Here is an 11,505-nt window from a genome sequence, read left to right on the forward strand (position 1 = left end):
TCCCCCTGCTTGTGTTCCCTCTCTCGCTGTGTCTCTGTCAAATAAATAAATAAAATCCTTAAAAAAAAAAAAAATCCAGTCCAGAAATAACAGGTGGACTGATATACAATTGACCCTTGAACAACGTGGGGGTTAAGGGTGCTGGCTCCCTGCATAGTTGGAAATCTGTATGTAACTTTTGACTCTAAAAACTTAACTACTGGGGCACCTGGCTCAGTCAGTGGAGCATGTGACTCTTGATCTCGGGGTTGTGAGTCCAAGCCCCACCTTAGGTATAGAGATTACTTAAAAATAAAATCTTAAAAAAAAAAGACACCTCCCTCTGCTCCTCACCCTGCTCTCATGCTCGCTCCCTCTCTCTCAAATAAATAAATAAAATATTTAAAAAAAAAAACAAACAATAGCCTACTATTCAGCAGAAGCCTTACTGATAACATAAAGAGTTGATTAACATATTTTGTATGTTATAGATGTTAGACACTCTATTCTTACAGTGAAGTAAGCTAGAGGAAAAAAATGTTACCGAAAAGGTCATAACAAAAAGAAAATACATTTACTGTACTGGATCAAAAAAAACCTGTGTATAAGTGAATGCGTAGTTCAAACATTATTTAAGGGTCAACTGTATATGAATGGGGGATCTATAAATGAATAGATCTATGACAAAGCCAATATATAGCAAGTGTTAAATATAGACTCTAGGTGGGGACATACGGGTGTTCAGTCTGTAATCCTTTCCGTATTCCTATAGTTTAAAACTTTTTGTAGTAAAATGTTGGGGGGTGTCCAGTCTAGAAATCATGCCGTGCAGGGAAGCTTCATTCACTGCGTAGGAGTGCCCACTGTTTGTAGTAGATTGTTAGTAATGAATCCTCAGCCTCTCTTTGCGCTGTGCTCACTGATGGATGCATGCAGACATGCATGTGTGTGTGCTGGCTTCAAATGTTAGCCCTTTATCTGTGGGAGGTCGGAGTCCAGTGCGGATTCCTTCCAGCCTCGGGTTTCTTAACCCTTTTTTCCCACAGACCTCTTCTCCTAATCTGTATTTTTATTTTTATTTATTTTTATTTTTTTATTTTTTTAAAGATTTATTTATTTGAGAGAGAGAGAATGAGAGATAGAGAGCATGAGAGGGAAGAGGGTCAGAGGGAGAAGCAGACTCCCCACTGAGCAGGGAACCTGATGTGGGACTCGATCCCGGGATTCCAGGATCATGACCTGAGCCGAAGGCAGTCGCTTAACCAACTGAGCCACCCAGGCGCCCCTCCTAATCCGTATTTTTAAAAAATTATTGTATAGTTTCTTTTTATTTGTAAATCTTGCAGTACATACCCTTTATATCAGTAAACTTTATGATGCACTTACGCGTGCACGCGTACGTTCTCAGAAGGTGTTTGTTGGAGTGTTCATTCCCACGGAACGTAACTGTCGAGGTGGTTGGATTCAGACTGTCCTTCAACTGTTTCCTGCTCATCTCACTCGTTGCTCCACTAGTTCTCTGCTGCCTCCGCTCGTCTTACTTCGTCACATCATCTTAATCCCTCTGTACACTTGTAGCTGTGTTTCTCTGAATTTTCTTTCCTAGCGATACTCTAGGGAGTACAGTATGCATCTTTAATTTATCACGGTGGACTCGATACTAAATCCAGTAAACTGCAGGGACCTCCTGCCACATAGCTCTGTTACCTCTCTGTCACGTGTATTACATCTTTACATGCTGCAAACCCAACAATACAGGGTTGTGAATTTTGTTTTAAATGGTCACATTCATTTTAGAAAAATTAGGAGAAGAAAGAAAAATAGTATATATAATCTTTTACGTTTGTCCACATATTAACATTGCCCGGTTCTCTTCATCCCTTCCTGTGGATCTGACCTACTGTCTGGTGTCTCTTCCCTGTGGTTTAAAGGAATTTCTATAGTATTTCTTGTTTCATAGGCCTGCCAGCAACACATGCCCCCATTTTGTGTTTATCAGGAAAAATAATTTCACTTTCGTATCGGAATGATAGTTTCACTGGATATAAAACTCTCACTTGACAGTAAGTTGTAAATCTGCCCAGACTTTTCATTCCTGTAGGGCTCCCTGGGGCCTGTGTGTGTGTGTGTGTAGTTTATTACCTCAGCCCTTCTCGGGCTCTCCCATTTTCAGAATGCTCCTGCCAGCAAAGCCGCAGGTTTTCACTGCCTGGGCTGGGGGATGGGAGCACCTCCAGGCAAGAAGGCCAACAACTAACTGTTTACTTAACTGATTTGGTAGCACTTTTTTTTTTTTTTTTTAAGAGAGGAAGAGGAGGCTAGGTGGGGGGACAGAGGAAGAGGGAGAGGGAGGATCTTAAGCAGGCTCCATGGCCAGCATGGAGGCCAACACAGGGCTTGATCTCACAACCCTGAGATCATGACCTGAGCTGAAATCAAGACACTTAACTGACTGAGCCACCCAGGCGCCCCTCTTTTGTTTTTTTAAATTTATTTTTATTTTATTTTATTTACTTGAGAGAGAATGAGCAGGGGGGAGAGGGAGAGGGAGAGGGAGAAGCAGACTCCCCGCTGAGCAGGGAGCCCGACGCGGGACTAGATCCCAGAACCCTGGGATCATGACCTGAGCCGAAGGCAGCCGCTCAACCAACTGAGCCATCCAGGCGCCCTGTTTTATTTTTTTTTAGAAAGATGATTTGGTAGCACTTTGTCATGAGAAAACACATCGGAGGTTGTTGGCTGCCTTTGGTTGTTTTCCATTGTCCTGAAAAAGCTATTTTTAATCATTTTGTTCAGTTTTTGCCCTCATACTACCAGCACCAGGAGTACTCCGAATGTTTTTAGTGCATAAAAGAAACAATTTTTACAAAGAAACATTTATCTAAATTGTGATCTAGTAATCTATGTGCTTCTCCATGAACACATAAAATAGCAAGATCTAGTGATGGGCCATATTAATACCATAATTTTGAAGTAATAATGAGCATAAGCAAGATCTTAAGATTTGTTCCAATGTGGGGCACCTGGGTGGCTAGGTTGGCTGAGCCGAGTGACTCTTCACTCCAGCTCAGGTCATGATCTCAAGATCCTGGGATTGAGCCCCACCTCGGGCTCCCCACTCAGTGGGAGTCTGCTTGTCTCTCTCTCCCTCTCTCCCTCCCCCAACTTATGAACTCACTCGTGCTTGTGCTCGCTTTCTCTCTCAAATCTTTTTTTTTAAAAAAAGGTATGTACAAATGTAATTCGATGAAGTATTTTTTGGTGACAAAGCTGTGGAACCTCAAACAACTATTGGTAACTGTTGTGTGCATTCATAGTTGTAGGAAATGCTGAATTTTAGTTAGGAGTTAGTGAAAATAATAATGATGATCTCCAAGCAAGTTCCCAGACCATCTGAATTTCATCCAAGGCATCTGTGGACCCAGATGAAGCCCCCCCCCCCCCCGGCTTTATAATTCTGCGGGAGTGTGGGCAGGAGATGTGTGTGGAAGTCTGACAGTTCCTGAGGTAAAGCTCAGGCTCTGCTCTGCTCTGCTCTCTGGGAGCTTCAGGGAACTGAACGGGGGAATTCTTCTAGCCTTTCTCTGTCCCTCTGCCATGGTATTTACCCAGGGATTATAATTAATTAAAGTTTTATAAGTCAAAAAGGAAGGCTGTTTACATTGGATGCTGAGTTTATATGTAGTGCTCCTGTGAATTACTGAGCTTTCCAATGCAGTTTTAATTGTAGACAAAACTTTGAAGAGGCAAGTACCCAAAACCCAGGTTTTAACATGTTATTTTAGCTTAAGAACTAAAACTACATCGTCAGAAGATCGTTGCATGCAGAGTTAGAATATACTCTTTCGTATTTCTCACAGCTTTGTTGCATTGTGGTTATAAAATGTTTGGCTAAGAGTTGAAAACCTACAGCTTGGACTGTGTTGTGCGGTTGTGTGCTCCTGGTGTCCAGCGGAACAACAGTCTTCGTGCAGTCAACGTTTTGGTCACTAATGCTCCTCTTTCAGGTCACAGCGGTCGCCCAGCAGAATCAAGGAGAGGTCCCCGAGCCTCAGGACATGAAAGTAGCGGAGGTTCTCTTTGATGCCGCGGACGCTAATGCTATTGAGGAGGTCAACCTTGCGTACGAGAACGTCAAGGAAGTGGATGGGCTAGACGTCTCCAAGGAAGGCACGGAAGCTTGGGAGGCCGCCATGAAGAGATACGACGAGCGAATCGACAGGGTGGAGACCCGGATCACCGCTCGCCTTAGGGACCAGCTCGGCACTGCCAAGAACGCTAACGAGATGTTCAGAATCTTCTCCCGGTTCAACGCACTGTTCGTGAGGCCTCACATCCGTGGGGCCATCCGTGAGTACCAGACCCAGCTGATCCAGCGTGTGAAAGATGACATCGAGTCTCTGCACGACAAGTTCAAGGTCCAGTACCCACAGAGTCAGGCGTGTAAGATGAGCCACGTGCGCGACCTGCCCCCGGTGTCAGGCTCCATCATCTGGGCGAAGCAGATCGACCGCCAGCTGAGTGCGTACATGAAACGTGTGGAGGACGTGCTGGGCAAGGGCTGGGAGAACCACGTGGAGGGCCAGAAGCTGAAGCAGGATGGGGACAGCTTCCGCATGAAGCTCAACACTCAGGAGATCTTCGACGACTGGGCCCGGAAGGTGCAGCAGCGCAACCTCGGTGTCTCGGGGCGCATCTTCACCATCGAGAGCACTCGCGTCCGGGGCCGAACCGGAAACGTCCTGAAGCTGAAAGTTAACTTCCTTCCAGAGATCATCACACTTTCCAAAGAAGTTCGAAACCTCAAGTGGCTTGGTTTCCGAGTCCCACTGGCGATCGTGAACAAGGCTCACCAAGCAAACCAGCTGTACCCGTTTGCCATCTCGCTGATCGAGAGCGTGCGCACCTACGAACGGACCTGTGAGAAGGTGGAGGAGCGGAACACCATTTCCCTCTTGGTGGCCGGCTTGAAAAAGGAAGTGCAGGCTCTGATCGCAGAGGGCATTGCACTGGTATGGGAATCCTACAAACTCGACCCATACGTGCAGCGCTTGGCGGAGACCGTCTTCAACTTCCAAGAAAAGGTGTGTTGTAATTTACTACCCCCCACCCCCACCCCCGCAGGGTCACGGGAATGAACTAAATGCGGCAATAGCTCACTCAGTTAACACGGTAGTTCTCCCATAGGAGGAGTTCCTGACCGGTAGAGCATTGGGCCGTGTGAGCCGAAGGGGAGAAGCCCTTCTACTTACTGGGCTGTTGGATGGTGGTGGGGCTCTGGGAAGACCGTTAAGTAACAGCCCGAGTTTAATGGAGAGGTGAAGGACACAGGAGTCTGACCAAGTGAAATGAGAGCTTTATTACTGATAGAGCTGCACGGACAACAGAGCTCTAGATCTGTAGCCGTGGCCCTGGCCCTGGCCCTTGTTGTTGGCCGCCCCCTCAGACCCTAGCACAGCTGGACAGTGGTAAGCCTCCTGGCCCCGAGCCTGCTGCTGGGAGCAGGTCCGAGTGAGGGTGTACGTCTGGCGCTCAGCGACAGAGAAGGCACATCCGACAGACAAGGCACATCTTCCTGCTCCCAGACTTCTCAATCAGAGGTTTCCCTTCCCTCTGTGAGAACACAGGAGTGGGGCTAAGTGTTAACTGGCTACTCATGGAGGAACTCCTTTACCTTAAACATACGTTAATCGAGAAGAATATACATAAAAATAAAGGATACCGGTGAGTGGTGTTTTAAATATTAAATACGCTTTCCTTTAGGTGGATGACCTGCTAATCATTGAAGAAAAAATAGACCTGGAGGTCCGTTCCCTGGAGACTTGCATGTATGACCACAAGACCTTCTCCGAGATCTTGAACAGAGTCCAGAAGGCCGTGGATGACTTGAATCTGCACTCTTACTCCAACCTGCCCATCTGGGTCAACAAGCTTGACATGGAGGTGAGGGATGGGTGGTTACGGTGCTTTTCAGTTTTCTACTGTTGATCCTATTTTAGAAGCTTATTAGTTTGTCACTGGAAAGCATTTTCCCGTGGACGTTATCAGCAATAGTCCAGTTTCCTCTCGAGAAACCCCATTTAGCTAACGGTGGAGCTGAGCTGTGTGGTACTAGCAGCGCTCCTGTCTGTTCCGAGTTGCAGGTGGTGAGGTGGGGGGATTCTTTTTATTTCCAGAATATCCGACAACCTCCTGCCTGCCCTCGCTGCTCACCCAGTAACGTAGGAGGTTCTCCCTGGCATCCTTCTCTGACACACTGCCCCCTCTCTACCACCCAGTTGAAAAAGAAATGCTCGGGGCACCTGGCTGGCTCAGTCAGTAGAGCACAGGACTCTTGACCTCCAGGTTGTGAGTTCAAGCCCCATGTTGGGCCAAGAGCTTCCTTAAAAGTAATAATAATAATTAAAAGCAATGCCTGGCAACCAAATACGTCTTGCTCCTGGTGTAGAGGATTGGGGCTCACCCCTTTAGAGCTGTGCGGGGAGGGGGAGCATGTGTGCGCACCTGTGCTTCTGTTTAAAACATACTTACCACCCACGTGGCTTTCTCGGTGATGGATGTCAGCATTCGTGGAGAGCCCCAGGAAGTGGGGTATTTCATGGCAGAGCGGCTCAGTGGGGAGCTCTGAAGCACCTTAGCTACCCATTTAGGGAGAAAGGAAGAGAAAGCCTGTGACCCACAAAGACGCAGTGTGTCCACACATGGGACACTACCAGGGAAAGTTAGCAAACCCCGCTCTTCCGAATCTCCTGAAAGTCTCGGGGTTTGCCACAGCCGCCTTTACAGCATTCCCAGGATGGACAGACTGCACAAAGACATACAGATGTCCTAGTCATGGGACATTCACTTGTCTCATTCCATATCAGAGAGAAGACTCTTCCTGTTAAAGTGGGCACCTGTGTGTGCTGACAGATGTTAACTAGTCTCACCTGGCGATTGTTCTGTAGTACCTACAAATACGGAATCACTATGTCGTATACCTCAAGTTAATACGTTATACATCACTTATATCTCAGTTTTACCAAAAAGATAATGGTTTATCCCCCAAATTGTAGATTATTAGACTATCTCTGAGGCTGCCAGGAAAATGCTTCTGTTTTGTAAATTTTCTAGTATGTTGGCCAAACAGCGAGACCGTGACTGTGTCTGGGTCCGTCTCCTTGTCCCTTACAAGTCGGAGGGTTGGTGATTGGGTTAGCACCCAGATGGAGGTCAGGTTCTCTGAGTCTGGGAGAGCGACGGAGTGAGGTAGGGAACCAGGGTAAGCTGAAGGCTGTGGTAGCAACTGTCGTCCTTGACCTGAAGCATTGACTTCCTATCTGACGTGCTTGTTAAGCTAACTTTTGGAAGGAACACTGTTCTTTGATCCTACTTCTCTGTAGATTGAAAGAATATTGGGCGTTCGCCTACAAGCTGGCCTGAGAGCTTGGACCCAGGTGCTTCTTGGACAAGCAGAAGATAAAGCAGAAGTTGACATGGATACAGACGCACCTCAAGTTAGTCACAAGCCTGGTGGAGAGCCAAAGATTAAAGTGAGTATTTCCTATGGCATCCAATTTGCTAGTAAATCAAACAAAGGATTCTCCCCTTGAAAAGTACCAATGAGAAAGCCACTTAACAGTGAAGAAACCTGACAGACAGCACCTCACCCAGGTGACCAGTCAGCATCCACCAGTGCTGTCTTGTGCACATTGTTTTACCCTGGCAATGTGTGCGATGTGACGGACCGCTCTCCCCTTGGTCTTTGTCCCCACATCTCCCAGACTCATTCTAACCATGAGAAAAGATCAGACATTCCCCACAGAACACCTGACCGGTACTCTTCCAGAGTGTCAAAGTCATGAAAGACAAGGAAAAACTGAGAAAATGTCCAGGTTGGAAGGGATTAAGGAGATGTGACGACTGTGTGTGCTGTGGGGGCCTGGGAAATCTTGACTGAAGTCAGTACTTAAGTTACTAGTGTTGTCCTCAGTGTTGATTTCTTCATTTTGGTAATTGTACCACGTTAGATGGTAACACTAGAGGGCGCTGGTGAAGGGTATGGGAAACCTCTTCATACTTTCTTTGCAACTCTCCTGTAAGTCTAAAATAACTTCAAAAACAGACGTTTTTTTAAAAGTGGGAAATTTTAGAAAAATTCTACACTGGAAAAAAATACTCTGCCTTCTAAGCATACGTGCAAGAAATCATTTCAAGAACTAAATGTAATCTGTATAAGGAAAAGTTTAGACTTTGACACTAAAATGTCACTGTTTTCACAAAATCTCAGTCTCGTGGAAGAACGACTAGCACAGTGGTCACCACACTGGACAGCAGTCTTTGTCGCTAAGCCACCGATTTCCCATTTGAGTGAAGGAGTGGCCAGCTGGAGCCCAGCAAGCCTTCTAGAAAATTGTGTTAGTTCAGGCTGTGCAAATAGGTCGTGTCTACTAGTGTGGGTGTTGGTTACAAAGGTGTCTACCATATAGTAGTTTAGTAAGCCATGCATTTGCGTTACATAGTTTGTGTTAAATTTACCAATAAAAATGTCTTACAAAACAGAAGCCTAAAAGAACGAAAGGTAAAAACTTTTATGTGGGAGAAACAATTGGCTGTTTTTTGTCTCCCCCAGTGTTACCTTCTCATTTTTTTCTTTTAATGCTTGAAAAATGTTTTCACTTTTGAATATTACATATATTTATCCCTAGAGCGTACTTTTTAAAAATACAGAGATGCAGAAAAGCAAATGAGTATGTCTAAGCTAAAGCAGTTATCTGGTGGAGATGGAGTCAGAATTCTTGCTTAGCTTAAAGCAAGCACTGACAGGTGGCAGAACCTCTCCTCAACTTGGCACACGTGCCTCCGTGTGGCACGTGTCTGATGGCTAACGCCAGCCTCAGTCCCTGCATCAGTGGCACAGGGTTCTCGGGTCCCGAGGTCATTGTGTCCAGAGATCACCATGCACATTAAATCAGATGGTGCTCCGTTGAGCACCTGTTGTGTGTTCACTGAGGCACGGGGGACCCAGGAGGAACCTAAGCAGTGCCTACCCTCTGACTTTTTAGAACCCTTTAGAGAGGGCAGGCCAAATGCATGAAATAAAGAAGAGCACGTTCTCTAATAAAGTAACAAATGCATGGTTCAGACTCAAGTAGGTTAATAAAATTTAGAGGAAGAAAGTGTTATGCATCAAAACCATTTTTTTTTTACTTTGGAAAAAGCTTTTATATCAAGAACATTTCTCTGAAATGATTCTAATGCTTTGTACTACCAGAAAAAAAAAAAAGCTATGATTTGTATACTTTTTACCCACTTGCAAATTTCAGCATTCATAGCACCTCATTTTATTCGAGATGATTACTGAGCAATACACGTCATGTACACGTATGTTCAGTACCATTTAATTGAAAATGGCTCCTGTGGGCATTCACCAACTTATTAGTACATTAGAGTCATACTTAGGTGTTAGAAATGATCACACTTCTCATGAATACTGATTCTGACATCACAAATGCATAAAAGTCATTTTATTGAAACAAATTGCTGAGTAAGAAGTGAAATCTTTCTTTTACAGAATATTGTTCATGAGCTAAGAATAACCAATCAGGTCATCTATTTGAATCCGCCAATCGAAGAGTGCAGGTACAAGCTGTATCAGGAAATGTTTGCCTGGAAGATGGTTGTGCTGTCTCTTCCTAGGATCCAGAGTCAGAGGTACCAGGTGAGCCTTCCAGGCACTTGCACCATGGACCCTCGGACCAGGCCTCCCCGGGGTTCTGTGGCTCCACCTCGCCATCATGCTTCTTTTTTTTTTTTTTTTTAAAGATTTTATTTATTTAATTGACAGAGAGAGAGAGAGACAGTGTGAGAGGGAACACAAGCAGGGGGAGTGGGAGGGGGAGAAGCAGGCTTCTGGCCGTGCAGGGAGCCCGATGCGGGGCTCGATCCCAGGACCCTGGGATCATGACCTGAGCCGAAGGCAGACTCTTAACCAACTGAGCCACCCAGGTGGCCCTCCATCACACTTCTTTAAGTGCTGCTCTTGTATGTCTTCTCAAACTGCAGATTTGTGGCTCAGCATTCTTTTTTTAATTTTATTGATTTATTTGTCAGAAAGAGAGGGAGAGATCACGAGCAGGGGGAAGCAGCAGGCAGAGAAAGAAGCAGACTCCTTGCTGAGCAGGGAGTCCGATGCGGGACTTAATCCCAGGACCCTGGGATCATGACCTGAGCTGAAGGCAGATGCTTAACCAACTGAGGCACCCAGGCGCTCCATGGCCCAGCATTTTAAGGGAAAGCTAGAAGAAGCCTTGTGTGACCTGACGGTTCTCCTATGGCTATCTTTCCAAATAGTTGCCTCTGCAGTTCTGATCTCAATAGTCTCTTAGAAATTCCCTCCATGAACTTCGCTGGGAATTTTAATTCCTGTTCCTCCCTGCCCCCACTTTATTATATTAGTTTGCAAATATACATGAAACTGGAGGGAATCCCATGAGCTCACACCAACCTGCCTTGTTTATTATCATGTAGCCAATTTAAATTTCTATTTCTGCCCCCCCACCACCACCAGATTATTTTAAAACAAATCCCAGATACACTCTTAATAATGTGCTTCTGGAGCAAAAGGAAAACTTAAAAGACTGTTTACTTCCTGGCCTCTAAGGAAGATTAGTTCAAATAAGCCGATCTCCACAATCTCTGTTATGACAGGCTCTTCTAGAAAGTCTTAGTTTTGAATATATGCAGCATGGGCTGAGTCCTCAGATTTTTTTTGTAGAAGCAGCCACCTATAGACTCACAATCTTGACAGTGATTAGCCCAAAACTCGGCAATGACCAGCTAATCAGAACCGAGCTGTGAATACTGGTTCCTTCCGCTCTGGGCAGAGTCTGTGCAGACTACAGGGTATTTCTTGTCACGTTCTGTTTTTAACCAGCCATGTTTCTGTTTGCATTGCTGTCCTGTTTGTCTCCATATCTGACGGAACTGAAGCCAGCCCCTCTTATGCTGGGCCCCATGCCCTTGCTCTGAGGCTCCTGTCAGCCAATAAACCTGACCCCTGTCACCCTCTAGCCATCTTACTTCTTGGCTCCCTTTGGTAAAAACATGGAGGACTGTCTGCACACCTGCTCTAGGTCCCCTCAGGTGTCGGGGTCACCGGCCTTTCCCTGTCGCTGTGGCGGGCTTCTCAGCCCTTGAGAAGTGGCAGTGGCAGGATGGAACGGGTGCGCACCCCCTCGTGCTGGATACACCTGTTCCACTTGGCTCTCCTGGTTTTCCTCCCACCTCACTGGCCAGTCTCCTCTGCTGGCTCCTCTTTGGCTCTCCTTCTTCCAGCCTCTACGTGTCTCCTTGTGCTCTCTGCCCCAGAACTCTGTCCCACCCAGTCCGTTTACTAAATGCCAGCCGCACTGTGCTCATATGTCAGCACGGCCTTTATCTTGACCTCCAGACCTCTCTCTCCTGCTGGCTCCTGGGCATCTCTACCAGACTGATTTGCCCATCACACTGAACGCGCCTCCGGCCCCCTCCCTCAGACTTGCTGCC

The 11,505-nt window shown here is 46.2% G+C and overlaps 1 protein-coding gene across 2 annotated transcripts in view; it reads left to right on the forward strand.

Annotated features, from left to right (window-relative positions):
* DYNC1H1 (dynein cytoplasmic 1 heavy chain 1) overlaps nucleotides 1–11,505 on the forward strand; it is a 69,843-nt gene that overhangs the window by 14,859 nt on the left and 43,479 nt on the right. For both annotated transcript variants that reach the window (XM_025869342.2, XM_025869343.2), the window contains exons 8-11: nucleotides 3,987–5,063; nucleotides 5,743–5,922; nucleotides 7,362–7,511; nucleotides 9,533–9,679. In XM_025869342.2, the coding sequence (XP_025725127.1) occupies nucleotides 3,987–5,063; nucleotides 5,743–5,922; nucleotides 7,362–7,511; nucleotides 9,533–9,679 (1,554 nt within the window). The remainder of the gene's footprint in view (nucleotides 1–3,986; nucleotides 5,064–5,742; nucleotides 5,923–7,361; nucleotides 7,512–9,532; nucleotides 9,680–11,505) is intronic.

Source organism: Callorhinus ursinus, unplaced genomic scaffold, assembly GCF_003265705.2.
Source record: "Callorhinus ursinus isolate GAN/ISIS: 27379988/994484 unplaced genomic scaffold, GSC_fseal_2.0 scaffold8, whole genome shotgun sequence".
NCBI classification, from domain to species: domain Eukaryota; kingdom Metazoa; phylum Chordata; class Mammalia; order Carnivora; family Otariidae; genus Callorhinus; species Callorhinus ursinus.